General features: G+C 38.9%; 1 protein-coding gene across 5 annotated transcripts in view; it reads right to left on the bottom strand.

Moving 5' to 3' along the window:
• The window catches only part of LOC117773981 (spectrin beta chain, non-erythrocytic 1), a 48,237-nt gene that overhangs the window by 27,986 nt on the left and 7,024 nt on the right, over positions 1-13,227 (bottom strand). For 3 of the 5 annotated variants that reach the window (XM_034605952.1, XM_034605949.1, XM_034605950.1), the window contains exon 2: positions 8,242-8,429. In XM_034605952.1, the coding sequence (XP_034461843.1) occupies positions 8,242-8,398 (157 nt within the window). In that variant the 5' untranslated portion in view covers positions 8,399-8,429. Of the gene's footprint in view, positions 1-2,745; positions 3,363-8,241; positions 8,430-13,227 lie in introns of those variants that run through there. The other 2 variants (XM_034605951.1, XM_034605953.1) reach the window with 1 other exon arrangement.

The raw sequence follows: 13,227 nt of genomic DNA, 5'->3' as shown, positions 1-13,227 counted from the left end.
GATTTAATGGTGCAAAGAATAATGCTGGGATGGGCTGGGAAAAAAGCTTTTAAAAAACAGCAACTCTCCCTCTTTTATTAAAAATTGTTCCATGGAAAAAAGATTAAAGTTTTTTTCCCTCTCACTTAAACTTCGCTGCAGCCTAGTCTTTCATTAATCCGGTCTCCCTTGGCCAAAGTTATTTAGTTACTCAGTTCATTGTTTACTGGTTAGATATCACTTACCAGAGAGTCAGATAATGCTAAATGGGTTTAGTGCTGGTGTTAGACTTTTATAGCACCTGAAAATCGTCAACCATTTCCAGCCATTACATTTCGTTGTTAAGATCTTAAAATGTTCAAAATGAAATGAATTAAGAATACTGTATAGCTCAGGTAAGTTTTTCCCAAAACAGACGTTTTGTGAATCAATGATTGCATATAAGTTGACAAATATTTCAAAATAGAAAGACACTCAGAGTGCATACCTACACCAAGGCCCCACATTTCTATTAACTAGATCCAGATTATTATTAGGTTCTGCACAAAATTGCACACACTCATATATCAGTCCCATACAGGCCTGTTTTTTTTCTTCATCAAGAACCATTAATTATTCTGATAAATTAAAGAAAATGTTGACCAAAGTGAAAAAGAAATTCATGGATCTGCCCTCTGATCTGAAGCAGCATTAAAATAGGTTAATGGATTCTTCTCTGACTCATACCACATCATTCAACAAAGTTTTGTGGTAATACATCCAGTAGTTTTTGCGTAATCCTGCTTATAAATAGACAAAGAATTAGAAATAGAAAACATTACCTACTTGGTGGAGGTAATGCAAACACACATGAATCTTTTCATATTCATACGAAAGTCAAGTCAAATCAGGATTATACACGGTAAACATAAGAACAGGATCTGGGATGACATTAAACGACTTCAAGGAACCTGAGTCACATGGCCTCCTCTCCACCATGAAGAAAGCCATGTTGGGAATGCTTCCATTTGTGTGAAGCAGTTGTATAATCACGCCAAACATGTCAGATCTTCTAATTAATCGTTTGAGCAGACTTCATGATTTAACACGGGGAGGCAGGGAGTAACATAAAGACTGAGCCTCGGGGGTAGTCAAACTGGAAATACAACTGGGTGTTGCCAAAATGTGTTTGTGTGTCTGAGTATATTTACAGCAAACTTCATCTAGCATTACCAGGCACAGATAACCAACAAAGAACATAAAAGAAGTAAAGTATATGTATCAGACATATTAATCCTAAATCTTAGATATTCTTAAATAGCTCCATTTCACAATATTCTTAGGGAAGTGTGAATAAATCCTGTCAGCAAAAATGTGGTTGTTGATCACTGCCCCCCAAAATTACACTGCAAGTTTAAGGTTTTCCTGCCTGGCAAGTTGAAAAAGACGCGTAGGTGTGTACCCTTTGTTTCTCTGTACTTCACGGTTGACTCTGACAATGTTGTAAATCTTGTACTTTCTTTGAGGTAAAAGATAACATCTTTTCCATGGGTCTTATCTCCAGTCAAGAGCACCAGTGCTGTCAGGGTGGAGGTGTACACATTTTCTTATTTAGATAGGACTGCACAGACATATGTAAATACATACAAACATACATGTCCCATCAGGAGAACAAAGTCTTCTTCAATGGCCATGAAGATATTATCTAATATGGGAGGCGAAATATTGTTGGTTCACTAAAAGAATGTCAAACATGCAGAAAGAGTAGACTTGCCCCTCAAGTAAACTCAAAGACAGCTCTCCATACCAGACAGCAACCAGGGAGGGACAGGAAACTAGCAAAACTGTGATCTTCTTGCACACCACTGACTGACAGTTTCACATACTATTGCACGTACACACTGCTACTGGAGATTCTTTACCACATGGCCTGTGAGTACGATTTGTAAAGCTCACAGGAACAAGCCACAGAATGATGCAAGAATTCTTACAAGGTACAAATGGTAATCAGAAAATAGGTTTTTTATCCCAAGCATTCCCAGATGTTAGTTAAGTACTTGGGAGTTACAGGTTTGATTAAATTAGTAATGAAAGTTTAGCATAACATTTTGTGATGTTGTTGTAACACTGACCATGTCAAAACTTTCACATTATTTCTAAAATCCTAAGTCACAACCAGTGGCCTGTGTGATTTCTATGTGCAAGACCTCACAGACCTAACAGGCTTTGGTCAAAGACAGAGCCATGCATCGTAATAAGATAAGAAAGGACAGGTGGCCCAGTGATCAGTGGCCATACTGCTTGCCTGCCTTAGAGCTGAGCTGAAGCCTACTGTGTATATCTACTATAACTCTACTTGATACCCTCTACATTATGCTCTGAAATAGTAATTAATAAGAAGATAAATAGGAGTCTTTTCAAGCTCTCACAGATAATCACTCATGCCAGAAAAATGCTTTATTTAGTGACTCATTCAGAACACAAAGCACCTGCTGTAGGACTACCACTTGTAAAGAAGCCAAAAAGCCATATATCCTGTTTAAAAAAAACAGAATGTGTTAAAGGGTAACAATTCTAAACCTAGCACAGTCTTATCAATTACCTGAAACACCAACAACTGTTTCCATAAGCCACACTAGAGACCTTGAGACTCCAGTCTGAGATGTCAATAGGACAACTGTCCATTCAAATGAATTTGCTTAACTAATTTAAACCATAAAAAGAGATAACAGATAAGCATATTTCAAATTACCAAATGGAATAGAAGTTGGTCAGTACAACTCTTACCTTGCAGCTGTTTAAACCTTCCTTCCAAGATGTTTGAGTATTGCACCTGATTAACAAATGCTGCTGGGGACAAGGAGGGCTCTCTTTCCCTCTGGTCCCACTCCATGGCCGCTTTTCTCTCTCTTAAATATTCCTCTCAGATATGAAGTGAATGGGAGTTGTTGTCCATAGCACAGCAGAGCAACCCTTTCCCACTAAAATGTATCAAATCCTTTAAAGTGTTTTCCAAAAGAAAAAAAACGTGGCTTTTCCAGATTCCCTCAGCGTTGTGCCTTAGTTAGGCACAACACAAGCTTGAAAATATTGCCGCCTGTTCTTCTCTTCATCTACTGTATGTCCCACCTTGTCCAATGAAAACACAGCAGTGAGCGCTGGGGTTTTCAAAGAAGCATTTCAAACAAAACCGAAGAACAAAATGTTCTCTGGTTTCACCTCCTCCTATGAAGAATTTCACCACAGTTGTGGCCTCTGAGCAAAGTAAAATCTTTTGGTTGCACTCCCTCGTGGTTCGAGCATAGGAACAGTGGCAGTTCCTTTCCCTCCAAACTCTGAACTCACACTTGCTGAAACAGAGCACAGCAGAGCAGGCTAACTGGCTGCGGTCGGATAGCTGTGTAAACAAAGCCTGCTGTGCCTTCTGAAAATTGTGGCATTTGCATAAGGTGTGTTTGAGGGAGGAGCACAAAGGCAGAACATGGTGGAAGGATGAGGGGAGGGAGGAGGTGTAGAGGTGGACTAAACCATTAGAATTCTTTGCTCAGTGTAGCTTGAGGCAGGATTATTAAACTCCACCTTAATTCCAAGGAGCAGCGGGGTGTGGCTTGCCAAATAGGTGCATCACGAAAGTCCCTGTAAGATTGTGACGTCTTATCCTCTTGTCTCGCTGTGTGGTTCCCTTTTATTCCTATCGCTCGCTAAGACAATGTTTGATCTCCCCTCTTCTGTTAGGGCGGTCTGCCATATCATAAGATGTTTAAGACAGGAAGGAAGTTGTTGAGAAAGTCTCAACACAAAAAGCTCTTTCCTGTCTCAACAAGATTTGAAAGTGTGAACCTGCATGTCTGTATGAAAGGAAGCGTGTTATAAGCAGTGATGGGGGGTATAAAGAAGTGAGTCAGTAAGAATAATGGACCTATACTATATCAACACATTTTACAACATTGGGGACAAATATAAAAATGATGCCTGGCACCTCTTGTTGAAGAAATAATGTATATTTTTAAATGTAGTATGGATTTAGTTTAGATTTTTGCAAACACTGGAGTAAAATGAACACGTAGTTTCAGTTATGCTTGGACTTCAAAACTGCCAAATATTTGTACCTATTTGTACAACAATGTATTTAACCACCTTAAAAAGAAGTATAGAAACATGTCAGAAGTGTTTCATTAAAGTCAGAACAATCCCACTAATCCGTACCTCACAAGGTCCCGCAACAGTTATAGATCGACACAGAGAGAAATTGAAAAAATACAATAAAAGCATTAAAGAGTGGGAAGAGGTACTTAGGCAGATATTTACCAAATGCCTGTATGTGCCAAAATTACACAACACTGTAAACACAGAGGTCTAAGGTCACAGCCTTTCTTGCAAGTGGATAGTCCGTCTGATCAGGGTCCAGTAGTTAAAAGGCCTGGTTCTGCGCTTGATCTCTGTATTTGCTGATGAGCTAGGAGCATCTGGATGGGTCTCATTAGATGACCAAATGCCCCGGGCCTTCTGTGACTGGATGTTTATAAAGGGGAACTGGACTAATGAGATCCAAAGAGAACAGGCTTCCTTCTGAGGAGCAGAGGCTACGCTGTGATCACATGCAGAGGGAGAACTAGTAAATCCCAGTAATGGTCATTTAAGATCCCAATGGGCATGTACCAAACATTGCAATTCGAATTAACATGAGAGGCAGCTGTGATGGCAAGTTTGTGTGTCTGGTATATGCATCTTAACATGTTATGTTAGGGGAGTTTCCTCCCTTTAAAACCCATCAGTCATTCAGATATACTAATAAATAAACACACTGGGTAGGATTAACTGTGATTTAATGAAGCTTGTGAAATATGAAAACAAACCGCGAGAAAGGCTGCCAAAGGGGGTTTATTTGCATTGAGCAAACTGGAATTAATGATAATTTATGATGGTCTGACAAGAAAGAGGAAAAGATAGGAGCTGCTGGAAGTCTAAGCACTGCCAGAAAGGCATGATCTATTGCTGAGCACGTTAATTATATCCATCCTACAGCACCACCCCTTCTCCAGACCTGAGGGAGGTCGGAAGGGCGGACTACTTAATAGAATCCCCAAAATCACTTGAGTGTTAATAACACTATTTCAAAACGTGAGAATTAATTGATATGATATTATTCGTGCTTCTGTGTTGTTTCTTAAATAATATCATGTACACATCATATATGTGTATATTAATTTGTGGTTTCTTAACTGATTTGTCACATCTATGCCAATGATGTGAAGATTACTAGTGTAAATAAAAGTGAAAAGATGCTTTTCAAAGTACAAAACTATGCTCTTTCCTACTCTGGAAACTTACACAGTACATTTGTGTAACTGTTTGTTTTAAGCAAGCCATTTCTAAAGGCAAATTTGCGTAGTTTGCCGTGCAACCTCCACAGTACAGACGAGTAGATAAGTGGTTATCTAAGCAAATTACAATGATCTTAACACAGGGGAGGCTCTTTCTGCGCTGTATCAAGTGGTGCACTGCAAAAACTGCAGTGTGAAGGTGTGAAGCAGGAAATGAGGAAATCATATTACAGAGAGGCAGTGTCACTGAATGAGAACATCAGAAAGATGCGTAAGAAAGTAGCTGCCTATAGAATGCAGAAGGTCTTGACATTTGGGGATCAGTTTAAAAAGATGGGCCTGGGGGCAAATAGCTGCTACAACATGTCAAAGAATGTGAACGTCAAGTCTAAACTTGTTAAACAGAGATGGTATCACAAGTATTCACACAGGAGGGTACACACACACACACACACACCCACACACACACACACACACACATAAACTCAAATCTACTCGAACACAAAGTTTTACTGCCCTCTGCTGCTTTCTTTACATGACAGCAAAATTAACACAATCTTTAAATTCACTACAACGAATACAAGCAAAAAGAAAAAAAACTACGTGTGTTTTCTTTTAGCATGAGGAAATGAGTCAGGCTGTATTTGTAAGTAAAATGAGGCTTATCTTAACTTTGACTACCACCATGCTCAAAGATAATCAGAGCATGTGGTTTTTACTTTGTGTGCATGACTGTGTGTGTTTTGGTGCCTGTCTGCCTCTTGCTCCCCTCTGCTGAATTCTCCATGATAATTAAACTTCTTAAGACTATTAATAGGGGGGGTTCATCTCTTCCTTACAAGACAAATCAATATGTGTCTAGACAAATTGGCCACAATAAGATTCAGGGAAGAACCATTGGGCCCTAAGTATTTGTTGCAATTCAATCTGACAATAATTTGCCATTGTAAACTAGAAGAAAGAGCTTATATAAAATTGCTTACCTTGAAATCGATATTTCATAAAATAAATCAAGTATTTTTTGTTGCTTTATGACAGGAAAAAAATGGAAGATATAATTCCTTTCAGAACTACATGTCTGTAAGTACTAAACAACAAATACAGCAAGCAGGATTTTCACCTGGGTCATCTTATTTGGTGTCTCCAACAAGACAGGCCAGCCAGACATGCACTTAAACATCTATAGTTTGGAAGGGTGTCAAGACTGTCAAGGGAAGGTGATGAAGGAAGAGAATAAAGCCATATTCAGACAGACATTAGCATTATATCCGAATATAGAGCCTTCTCATTCATTTCGGTAAGACACCAGCCTTGGCACAGCAATGCAAGAGGCTCCAGCAAATTTTCATGTCATGTTTTATTTTTTTTCAATAATCATTAAATGGGAAGACTGAAGAGAACACACAGACATTATTAAAATAACACTGTTAATCTTCTGGGTTGTGTCCCATTGATGGAGGATTTTCACCACACCTAGCCCTGAGGCATAGTCTTCCTTATTGCATCAATGCTTATTGCTCTTTGGTGGATTGACTTAACAGCTCCCTGGCTATGTCCTCCTTTTGGAGGTATTTCTGTCTTGCCCTATAAAAAAATTTGCCTTTGGGAAAGAATCAATTAAAGTTTGTTCCTTAGTCTACAGAACCTAATTAGATTTATGCATATTGCAGTTAGTCAGTGATTCTGTCTGTGAATGTGGTCTCTTTGTCATGTCACATTTTTAAAAATGTTTTAAAACAAGTTACCATATCAGACAAAACACAAGACAATGTTATAATTGGATTATATATATATATATATATATAATATTTACATTATCATCTGATGAAAGTAATGTAATATTTATATATTATATATATATATATTATATATATATATATATATATATATTATATATATATATATATATATATATATATATATATACACACACTGTATATATTCAGTATCACAAACTGAGAGTCTGTAGTGACATTCCCGGATATAGAATTTTGTTATGTTAATGCTAATGTAACATCTATGAAAAGATATCTGCATATGAATGCAGAATGCTAAATTGTCGTCAAATGACAGCCAATGCCTTTTGAGATTACTGTTAATGCAAACTGAATTTTTCTAACTACTGCAGCTTCAAAATTCACTTAACATTGCTATCGTTTATCAAAAAAGCATTTACAAATCAAGATGACGAGAATTTTCATTGGAACATTTTGAAATATTACAGGGAGTAACAAGAAGGAGCAGCCACAGTGAACTGTTAGATGAAGAGCTGCAGGCGACAGGCTGCACACCCCTAATATCTCAGCGAGGTAACACTCTCTTTTCATTGTGCACTGCTGTTTGCTGATTTATGCTGTGTGCAGCATTAAATCAGATCTTGGTTGCTCACTGAATGCTGAAAAAAAAGGTCAATTCTTCTCTGAGTTCTTTATTAACATGACATGAGTGTTTTTCTGCCCATGAAAATTTGTGACATGTAGTCTTAGAATGCATTTGATGTAACCACCAATAACTACAGATGTCGCTCAAGAAACTAGAAAGTTCATACACAGATGTTGTGATTGAGTGGTGTGTATACCGTCTAGTTTTGCTAGTGTTAAATTATGCATAATTTCTAGCCTTTTTGCTCCTAGACTGATGACTTTCTATACCTCCGTTTATAGAGCCCCTCCTAGCAGTTTTCCATAAGCACTAGCTGTCTGGACAGCCGGACATTAAAACATTTCTAGCTGACCATTTCCATATTGACTTATAGACTTTGTCATCATATCCTGCACGTCAGCAAAGCAAGTGTAGAGAAGATATGGTTACTAATGAATCTATACATGTTGCTAATCTGACAGAAGAAAAAAAAAAACACTTCTTCACACATTTGTCTGTCATCAGCTCACACATGCAGTAGGTGCATGATGACTTCATGCAGGCACTGTGCATTGGTGTGGCCTAAAGTGTAGCATACCTGCGAGAGCCTTGATTCGCGAGCGCTCAAAGAGGCGTGCTGAACTGTTCTCATTATCCCAGTCAGTCTCTGCTGCCAGATCCCAGCGGTTGTTGATGTCATTATACTGCTGCTGGATCTCCAAGCTGTCAAAGTCTGTCGGTGAGATGGTACTCATGGTGTCCAAGCTGGAGGAAAACACATTCAACCTACAAATCAAAAGAGACAGAAAAAAACGTCCAAAATCAGTGAAAACAGAAGGAAGAAGACATTGCTTACTACTGGAAGCTTCATAAAACTGAGCCTTGATCTGTTTGAGAGCCGATGTTTGGAACGTTCAGTTTAGAAACCAAGAATCTATTTCTATTTTATCAGGGGCATGAGGATGCACAGTAACATACATCACCCACACTCTCCACACAGCCTCTCAGCTTCACTTTAGTTTTATATTCTCAGATGACAGTCATATGCAAATAGTAGCTTGGACAGCACAACTGCCCGAGTATGTAATGAGATAAAAACTTTGAGATAAGTTCAGCAACTGCTATAAAGTCGTTAGGTTAGCCAACCAGTAATTGAATATAACTGCTCCTCTAAGCCGGGGCAGCGCCGGTAATTTCATTATAGCCTCAGTGTCAATGGCAGAAACAACCTCAATCTACATTAATTAGATCTTGACTTGCACACGTAAAAACCTAGAAAGGTACACGCACACAAAATTTATATTTGAGAAACCTAGCAAGCAGAACTGCTACACACATAGCAGTACAAACACAAAAACTATCAAAACCTCCCTCAGCATTACGCCTGGGTGGTTCTGACTAAAAACAATTAAACAAGTGCCTGAATATTGATATGCATTTTCAAATTAAAGATGGCCAAATAACAACATTAGAAGAAGCATGGTTCAATGTTTAGTTGCCACAACAGCAGCAGTGTATAAACTACTATTATTAATTCTAATATATCACGCTTGGGTGGGAATGAAAAGTGAACAAAACTGTGGTGTCTTGCTGTTGCTATGTCTAAAACAAAGAGCTTTTTCCTTTCAAGTGAGCGTGCATGTTGCACTGCTGTGATACGCCAGTTCCAATTTGAAGAGCTAAGGTAATTTTTTTTTGTAGCTGCAGCTTGCATTGACTGGGCGCAGCCAGTTTTGCGATCCAACCTTGTCGTAATCAATGGTGTAGGTTACATGGATGCTCTACCCCTGCTCTATCTGACAACTACTCATCGAAAAAACTAAACTCTGCACTTCCATGGGCCCTCAGCAGTACACCCACCAAGGTCAAGTCAATCGTATGAATGTGTTCATTTTGTAGTTATAGCGGTAGCTCACGGAGATATTTGACAGTCAACTCAAAATGTTATTTTTAAATTTCTCTAGTGCAGTAGTTTCCTGCAGTTTAATATATGTCTTCTCATATTCAACAATGAACATCCTGACCCCTCGCGGTGATGCTGCAAGCCCTGCAGCACAGACAACAACACAGATCAAGACACTGACCCGCATTTAATACTTCTTATGTGTTGCTTCTGGAGCTGCTGTTTGGGAGAAGCTTATTACAAATTTTCTGATTTACTTACAATACAGTAAGTCATTAGTCAATAAGTCAAGTAAATAAGGTCTATGCTAATTATAAACACAAGTATAACTGCTCACACCTTTTACATATGCACTAACATTAATAGGGCATAACTACATCTAATTAAATGGACGAATGGATGGATCAATACTGGTATCTTACAATCAGAAACAAGCTGTGATACCAGCTATTACAGAAGATGGAGTACCCTATGGTAATGTTTCACTCCAATACATATATTGTATAGATTTGCTAAAAATCACATGTTCTATCGGTAATAGGGCTTCATCTGTTAATAATTTCACTCCATTGTTTAAAAGGAAAAAAAAAGGTATGGCAAGCGCATATGACCAGACAGCCTAAGTCTTATGCACTGACACCCAAAGGGGGATCTACATCAAGATAAACCCCTCTCCAACGACCCATTAACTAACTGGGGCCATTTGTTTAAGAGCATTGGACAGATTAATAGACGAGGTTGAGGAGACGGTTTGCTAATACCTGTTACTTTATCTTTTGTTGTGTCTGGCAGCTGTGGCTGCGTTACCGTACACAAAGATGATGGAAGTAAGGTCATGGTGATGTGTTAAGAGGCATTTCTAAGCCAAGCTCCACGGAGGACTGCCAACCATGTGCTTTCATTCATGGTATGTTGAGTTCATTTTAGTCTATGTTAGATTACATTTTGCTATAATGAGACGATGAAGGAAAGAGAATCCTTGGGAACAAAAGAAGTGATAGTCTAGAGTAGATTTAGAAGGCCATCTAAACAGCATAATGCAAATTAATGAGACTACACATTCATTCTATACCATTTTATTTGCAGTGTGATTGGAAAACATGACAGCAGCTTATGAAAGAGCTTTATCTTGTTGAATATGAAGCCGACTCTAAAGTGTCAGCTTGGATCCATTCCTGGACTCATCATGTCATGTCAAATCAATGCATCCTCTAAATGAAACCTGGAAATCAATAGCAGACAGCAGCCAGAACCAATAAATATCAATACTGTATACTGCCAATGTGTAGCCACATTGGACCCATATCTTCGTTGCATCATTATATGCACACAAAAATACCCAACCCACCTTGAAATCTCAAATGTCATTTCACAGCACTAGTAGCTATTCTTTCTTAAGCTCCAAGAGGAGAAAGTTAAATCACAGTAATTATCTGCATCTGGATAGCATGGGGGCACATTAATGTGTGACTGAGTCACACTATCACTGCAGGCTTTATTGTGTTGTTTTTAAAAATATTTTAAACATACATTTTGGCAAATTTGCAGATATTAGATTGTTTGCAGTGTAGACACAAACAGAAAACCAGGTAGAATGAGACGGATGAATCAAAGGTCCATTGCCATAATTGAGCAAGGGGTGCTGTAGTTATGTGTTATGCAATTTACATCCGAAAGGCCACCAAGGTACATTTGGTTGATTTTTAAAGGAGGATGTTGTCATACTGTCATAGATTAGGCTCTGATTTTGTTGAAGCCATGTATAGCTACTGTAATTTTGGATTGCACTATATCAACACAACATCTACTTAAACATTATTAGGCCATTAAAATAGATACATGTGTAATGTACTAATGTAATGTAAATTATCTTTTAACGTAAATGTAAATTTACTGTGTATGCTGTTTTACATCTACAGACTGTGGCATACATTTTTATAAATATTGATGGCTTTAGTTTTGAGTCCTCAGACCATATAGTTGTCCATGGTCACAACACTAAAGTATACATCACCATTGTTAAGCCAAGTCAAACCAGTTTAACATTCCACCTATAAAAAAAATTAAACAAAATCTCAGCAAATCCCATTAGTGGCAGATTAAGAAGTGGCTGGCAATAGAAACTAAATGCAGGGATTAGAGAGGAAGGAAGAACAACGCCTCCACACTTCCTCCCGACCTGTCACCTCTCTACTCACTGACAACCCAGGACTTGGCTAGTACATCAAACACACCGAGTGTAGGTAGTCAGTATGTTTATTTAGTCCCCTGTTTCCACATTGGATATTCTCCAAAATACATTGATCACTAAATCAGTCCACAAAAAACAACTCTTCCATGCCCTGAAAAATAATAATATCACATTATGGGGCCAATTAAGTAATAAAACAAACTAATTAAACACACAGAGAGGCTGGTACTGATGGTGACGTGGTGCTGCTGACAATGAGCTAAGTGATAAGATTTCTACCCAACCTAAATAACCCAAATGTCATGGCATTGAGGCAAGAGCCACAAACAGCACAAACGATCCAGGACAGACCAGACAGCTATGATGTGCATGACAATCTATCTGTGGGAGTGGACCAGGGCAGGGGCTGGATGGGGGACGGAGCAGTGAGGTCACAAGAGTCTGGCAGTGGCAAATGGAGGGCAATCCTCCCGTTGTTGTGGATAGGAAGAGGCTCAGCTCAGGGTCTGCACTAATCGCTCCTCAATGGATCAGACAAACAATCCCCTGACCTACTATGATACAACATACTGTACTCATCCTCCACACACACACACACACACACACACACACACACACACACACACACACACACACACACACACACACACACACACACACACACACACACACACACACACACACACACACACACACACACACACACCAGTGTGGCATGAAACCGCACATGAAAGCTGAGCTGACCTATTACACCTCCCCCACCACCAACCCACACCCCCCCCCCACCACCACCACCACACCCCCCCCACCACCACCACCACCACCAACCCACACCCACAGCCTCTAAAAGGCACACATACAAATGCACCCACTCATGATGTAACCATATAGTCTATTTGCATTCAGCACACAAAATGGGTCGGTTGCACACTTACAATAGTGCGAGTCTGAGTGATACACAATTGCCCCCGCCAGTCTAGAAAGAAATCACATCAGAGACAGAAAAGAACCAAAAAATATGACTTTGCTGTGTAACGTTAAAAAGAATAAAGGGGCCTCTCCAGTCCTTTTTTCATAAACAAGTCTTCTAGGGGCATCAGATGTTAGCCCCAGAGCTACAGCAATTTATCTTCCAACTGTGTTTCTGATCATAAAAAAAGACACAGACAGGCAGTCCGACAAACAGATGTGACACAAAAAGCATGCATAAAGGAGGTTCTATGAAAGGAAATCCCCTCAAGGCCTAATCCACAGACACACATTAATGTAATGAAAGATTTCTAATCCGTCACATATCCTTCGTATTCCTTTTGCTAATAAAACATCATTGAAATAACCGGGTAACTATAGGTCAAGTGAACAGATTCAATGACAGAATGCATTCAATATAAATATTATTTTTATATTATAACCTGGGTGGAAAGGCTTGGCCTACATGGAGAATAGCCTTTGCAAACATGACAGCACAATGCTTTCTCTAAATTAAAATA

Source organism: Hippoglossus hippoglossus, chromosome 14, assembly GCF_009819705.1.
Source record: "Hippoglossus hippoglossus isolate fHipHip1 chromosome 14, fHipHip1.pri, whole genome shotgun sequence".
In the NCBI taxonomy this organism is placed as follows: Eukaryota; Metazoa; Chordata; class Actinopteri; order Pleuronectiformes; family Pleuronectidae; genus Hippoglossus; species Hippoglossus hippoglossus.
Note: the sequence above shows the minus strand (reverse complement) of the source record. Positions and strands in the feature narration are given on the sequence as shown.